Genomic DNA, 6,666 nt, shown 5'->3' on the forward strand with positions numbered 1-6,666 from the left:
TTCTGCCACACTTTTGTGGGTTTTCTGACTTGATGTCAGGTTGGTGTCCCTTCATTCTTTTACACAAGGATAGTCCTGTTCATCCAATGTAGACAACAGAGGGACATTGTAAGCAGGTGAGAACACTATACAATGTTGATAGAGTTACAGGTAAATGAACCACAGACATTATATAATCAGTGTTATTTGGTCAAGTGATGATCTGATCTGTATTGAGGGGGCATAGCTTGCATCTGGGTCTGTTGCAAGTTCTGGTGCCTCAGTGAAAATAGGAATTAAGTAGCCTATTGCTTGAGAAATGACACTTGATACTGGGGGCTGGTCTGTTTCTTCCCCATAGCTACCTTGAAATGGCTATTTTCCAGAAGAGGGAGGTGACTGCTAATGCGTCTAAAATATGCAAGGATGCAAGGATATGGGTGACAACCAGAGGGTTTCTGTTGTCCTCATCTCAGAGCTGTCATTGTAACAGGTTGGAGGGGGGTCCAAGACTGGCTGTCTTCACTGGAGTGGATGATTTAGGCATTGTATTGTAAAAGTCTAAGAAGCCCTGTTCTAGATCCCCAAGGTGTGCATCCTAGTCAGTGGGATCAGAGCAGATTCAGCTGCAACATAGAGCCTGGCTGTACATAACGGATCTAGTGGTGTGCTTAGGATGAGAGCTATTTGTGTGGAGGTAGCTGTGTATCAGAAACCTACAGACTGCCAATGTGATGCTAACACGGCCATTGCAAATTTTCACCATGGTATCTAGGAAATGAATTTACTGGGTGGAGTATTCTAGAGTCAGTTTCATGGAGGACTGGACCTTGGTGGAATTTCTAGGGAGATTCCTTCCCATGTGTCCATACAATGAAGATCTCATTGATGCATTTTGAACAGACCATGGAGATGAGGGCAGCCGAGAAGGCACGAACTTTTAATTCTGTCATAAATATGTTGACATACTGGGGGGGGCGTATATGCATGTCCATGGCAGTGCTATGTTTGTAGGTACAGGGAATCCCCAAACCTGAAATACAGTTGTGTGTGAAGACAAAGTGGAAGAGTATGATGGAAACAAGCAGCACCATTATCAGGAATACTGTTTTGTACAGCTTGTGGTCCATCCTCATAGGGGAGGCTGGCATATAGAGATGCGACTTCCATGACAGCCAACATGATATTTGCTAGATGCTTGTCAACGGAGCCTAGTTTCATTAAAAAATCTGTTGCATCTTCCTTTTGGTCACTGCTAACGGTGAAAGCTATCTGAATGGCAGGTTCAGAGAACACAAAAAGGAAGGAGAAGTAAGAATAGAATGGAAAAAGCCCTTTTAAAATATTCAGAATCCAACCCTCCCCCTGCAAAGGGCCTATCACACCACTGCAGAGTCCAGATGAAGATTCCCTGTCAGCAGAATTATTTAGCTGGATTTGTTTTTTGAAATGCTAGGGTTCCTGTACATATATACCACACCTACAGTAAGTAGTTACCAACATAGAATCATAGGATTAGACAGGACTCTTAAGGGTCATTTAATCCAACCCCCTGTACAGATGCAGGATTTGCTAATTCCAAATATATGCCTAAATAGCTTCCTCTTAATCTCCAATGAAAGACATTCCACAACTGCCTTCTTTACACTAACCCACCCAAATTGTAACATGTGTCTAGACTTTAATATTTAGGTGCAACATACTACAGACATACAAATCAATATAATTTTACTCTTAAGTCTCATTCTCTTCAAGCAAAAAGCAGCATTTAGGAAGTGTACAATTTTTAGCACAGGTATACATTAACATTTCCAAAGTGTTTTAACATTCTATAAAGCATGTCCGGTGCTTCACATTCTTCTCCTATTCCATAAATCACTCACAGCATTTTGCTCTAAATCTTCTTCATATCATCAGGCTGCTACTATGAGTTATGGCATTGTTGCTGCCAAAAGGAATGATCAAGCAGATTGAGCCTCAGGTACAAAAATCAGTTCAATATAATCTAATGTGGGAAGCAAATGCAACCCATTCAAATAATCTGACCATAGGTTTGTGGAAGAAAAAAATCCTTCAAGTCCCCTTCATAATTCACATATATTTAAAGTGCAGTAAATCTAAATTTAAAACAATTGCTTTTACTGTCTGCCAGTGAAGATTAAGGAGGAGAAGCGAGCAGTTTGGATTGGAAAGAAACACCTTAACTAAAAAATTTCAAATGCATTTCTCTGAGCTTAACCAATTATAGAAACAGATTAATCTAGTTTTGTGGATAAGTGAATGCAATTTATTTTGAATTAAACCACCATTATCATCCATTTATACTTTATGCTTTTCCCGATCCATCCGCTACCAGAGGCAGGCAATTATTTTGGGCGGAGGGCTGCTTGCTGAGTTTTGGCAAGCCATCGAGGGCCACATTACAGGCAGCCAGGGGCAGATGAATATTAATTTTCTAAATTTTTTTAGTGGCCTCGTGGGTCGGATAGAATGGCCTGGCAGGCTGCATGCGGCCTGTGGGCCACATTTTGCCCACCCCTGCCCTACCCTTTGTATCCTCTCATCCTTAACCATCATACCTGTGGAAGATGAATACCCCAAATTGTCACAAGTCATTTGCAAATCAGGTTAGCGCTATCAAGTCAATAGATGGTGCTGTACTTACGGAAGTCTGTAAAGCAGTAATTAATACAATTCACTCACAGGTTTGAAAATAATCTAATGTCTCTGACACAACCTCTTTAGTTGGATTTTCTAAGTTGTACGATGGCCATTGATAGAACGCTTGCGCCCGTTATCTTCCCTTCCCCAAAACATAGGTGGCTATGGTAATCACAGTGGGTACACTACTGTTTTCAGGCCCTCGTAGACTACTGGTTTGCTGTTTCACTGGCACTGTTTCAACTGCAGCATCTAAGTCACCGAGCATGGTATGCACCACATACCCTTTTTTGAGGACAAAGGGGTAAAATATCAAGCATTTATTAATTTATGTAGCATAACAAAAAAATTCTTCTGAGTCCCATCAGCACAGTTACAAATGCAAACTGTACCTTGCATGTAATTCAAACAAACACAACCATTTTAAACTAACAGAAATTGTAAACATTGCATGAATTATACATGTTTTGATGGATACTTGTATAATCTGTTACAAAATTTTCATAGCAAATTTTCTGTGCGCTCACAAAAAATGTAAACTTGAAGTCATGAGAAAACACCATACCAGTCATTTTTAAAAGGGTCCTTCCATAAATTACTTTTATTTCTCATTAAATGAGCAGAGAGTCATTACCATATTAATAACAGATATGTTTATTATTACATATCCATCAGTGCGGCTTTCAATACCACTTGAAACATGCAAATCGTCCTAAGGACGAATCAGTTTTCCAGTGCTTATTTAATACACAACTGCAAAGCCATTATAAATTACTGAGGAGGTATTTGGTTAAAAAATAAAAATAAAACCATACTACTGCTCATACCATGAATGTATTCCTGCTACAAAGCAAGAGTTTGACGGCACTTATACTGTAATTACTGAATTATCAGTGGAGTTTTTAAAGGGCCGTATGTGTACTATTTTGTTGCTGTGTTGCATACTTTTGCCTACATTTTCTGAAGACCTCTTGCTTTTTAAATGAGAAATCTTTCTTTGTAACAGGAGTTTTCATTCAAAGATTATATTCAATTTAGGAAATGCATCTAGCATCTACAATACTTTAACCAATTAAAGTTCAGTAAAAACCACTGATGCATAATAAGTTGTTGAGATTCTACACTTATCGACATGGCAATAATACAATTATCTCAAATTAAGGCACTAAAAGGACAATGCAACACCCATTAAAAGTGTTCTACAAATAATTTACATTTCAAACAGTGCATACATTTCTTAAATGTTTGTTAACTTAATATATGTTATCACTTAAAATTGTAAAGGCAATACATTACACAATTATAGAAATGAATGTACCCCAAAATATGCTTCCAAACTTGGGTTTTTTGTACTGTTAGTTTCTAATGTCTCTAATACTAAAATAACTCAGTATGGCTTGGCAAAAATGCATAGATTAAATGCAATTATCTGTTACCCTCCCCCCCAGCCCTTTACAAACTTGCTGAATCAGTATTTTATAAAGCATAATGTAAAATATTTAACACTTTGATCTGTTCCATTACGGGTGATTAGCATTAAGGCTGTTAAGAACTCTGCAGTGAAGGCACTGAAGTTCAAGTGATTATACGGCTTCATTTTTAAACTTGATCTGCAGTCTTTGAAAGCACAACTTTCGAGTCATAGAAATTTCAGTCCATCTCATTTTGAGATATTTTTCTTCTCTACTCAAGTTTATGTGCTCATTTTGATATAAATATCCCGTCCAAAGGGTATAGTTCTTTTTTTTTTGTTGATACAAGGAAAGCAGACTGCATTTTATTATGATTGATAGGCATTTTTAGAAATCCAAAAAGGCAGCACCTTTTTCATACACCTAGCTAAGCTTTATTTGCTTTAACTTGCATTACATAGTAATAATTAATCTAATCTATCTTTAGGCAAACCCGCAATAAAACACCCTCAGCGTGCTTTTTGTGCCAAAGCAAGGAGGAGACAGTAACAGCAATCTTAACCCTGAAGCCTGTGATAGTTGTGTTGAAAGGAACAACAAACAGCCTCTCTGCACTGCTTGGTGTGGTTAAAAGAGTCCTGTTTTTCAGACTGCATTCCATGAAGTTTCATTAAGTACTGTACAGGTGGTTAGCTGAAATTAAGAAAAAATACAATTAATGAAAAAATTGCATTAGATGCCTCTAATCAATGTTAACTGAAGAGATAACATGAATAAATAAGTACTTGTATTCCAAATAGCAATATTTAATAACTTAAATATGTCTTCTATTATAATGCTATAAGCCCACTTAATCATTTGAAAAGTAAAAATGTATATAATTTGATATAAAATTAAAAGTGAATATTTTCTGATAATTTTAGTATGTGAAAATTAATTTACAACATAAATTAAGCTAAGTGGTTCTGAATAAGTGTCAGGCGTTTCTATAACGTTTCACAATCATACTGAGATGAAATACAAGGTCAATACTATGTTAATGCAGTGGAATTAGCAACTTTGGAATATGCAAGCTCTGATTCTACGTTAATTAGAAGAAAAGAACATCACAAGACTTATATAAAAGTACTAAAATGTAAACTACAAAAATGAACAGTGAACTTTGTCTGACATAACATAAAGAAGGGGCAGGCAATTATTTTGAGCCGAGGGCCGCTTACCCAGTTCTGGCAGGCTGTCGAGGGCTGCATGGGTAGCCCCACCCCTTGACAGGTGCCCCGCCACTGGTCACCATCTTGGGACCAACATCCCAATGTTTTGGGACCAATGTCCCAGGGCCAGCACCGGTGGAGCCCAAAGTGGGGCACAGGCTGGCAGGGGCCTGTGGAGCCACGCTGGGCTGCACCAGCAGGGACGGGGGAGCCGACCCAGCTCCATAGAGCCCCTGCCAGCTGGGACCCCGCACTCCTGCCACCCTGCTCTGGGCCCCATGACACTGGTGAGCCCTGTGCTCCCACTGGCTCCCTGCCTGCTCACACCCAGTGCCCCCCAGCCCTGCAGTACAGGCGGGGGGCAGCGCACAGCCCCAACCCCCTGCTCACCGGCAGGGAAGAAGCTGGTGCTGAGCATGGGAAAAAGTGACCCCTCACCTGACCCACACCTGGTGCCCCATGCTGCAGGCGCTCACAGCCCACATGGGGCTGTTCGGAGTGGGCACAAGCAGCCCTACACAGGCTACAAGCAGCTGCAGCGCGAGGTACTGGGCATGGGTGGGGAGGGGCCACTTCCCCCCACCCAGCGCTCCTTCCCTGCCCAGGGTCCCTGTCCCCCCCTTCTCCCCCCCCATTTACCTTAGCTTCCCATGCTGAGGCAGCCATGTGCTCCCAGCCCAGAAACCCCAGCAGGGGCTTCTGGATGGGTGTCGGGGCCAGGTGGGCCCCGCTGTTGTTGGAGCCTGCTGGGCTTCCCCTGGGTCCTACTGCCCTTGGTTCCTGTCATTTTTGACAAAACCAAGGGCAGAGAAATATTAAATTTTCCAAATTTTTTTTAGGGGCCCCACAAGCCGGACAGAATGGCCATGTGGGTCACATCTGACCCGTGGGCCACATTTTGCCCACCCTGACATAAAGCCTATTTACTGTACTAACTTTTATACCAACTTGATTAATCTTCCACGCTTCCCTGCCAATTATAAACTAGATCGGTGAAATAAATACAAAAACAGATTCTACAGCAACCCTGCAGATAAAATACTCTGTAAAAACAGAAGGCGTTATAAAAGCAAGATATAGCTTCACATCTCGAAACAGCACTACAACTGGTAGTAAAGTCGTCATGTAGTCCTGGTTTTTATTTGAAAGTAATAAATAGATTAAATTAGAAGTACTAAGTGAACTTATTTATAGAGTCACTCTTAGATCCCCATCTACACATTACGCTTAAGAAGTGATTAAACAGTTACTCGTGTCTTAACTTGCAACTCAGCAACTTGTTCAATCCATTAAAGGTGTCATAAAACAAGGAACACGATAAAACAAAAAATATGTAATAACTTTATTGCTTGTTTTTATCACACCATTAATTGAACACGTGGCTGGTCACCCCCCCCCCCCCC

General features: G+C 40.6%; 1 protein-coding gene across 2 annotated transcripts in view; it reads right to left on the reverse strand.

The window, feature by feature from the left end:
- Window positions 1-2,947: 2,947 nt before the first annotated feature.
- Window positions 2,948-6,666, reverse strand: part of ROCK1 (Rho associated coiled-coil containing protein kinase 1) — a 179,040-nt gene continuing 175,321 nt past the window's right edge. For both annotated transcript variants that reach the window (XM_019526045.1, XM_019526036.1), the window contains one exon: window positions 2,948-4,745. In XM_019526045.1, the coding sequence (XP_019381590.1) occupies window positions 4,742-4,745 (4 nt within the window). In that variant the 3' untranslated portion in view covers window positions 2,948-4,741. The remainder of the gene's footprint in view (window positions 4,746-6,666) is intronic.

Source organism: Gavialis gangeticus, unplaced genomic scaffold (genome assembly GCF_001723915.1).
Source record: "Gavialis gangeticus isolate Ggan-Ray unplaced genomic scaffold, GavGan_comp1, whole genome shotgun sequence".
NCBI lineage: Eukaryota > Metazoa > Chordata > Crocodylia > Gavialidae > Gavialis > Gavialis gangeticus.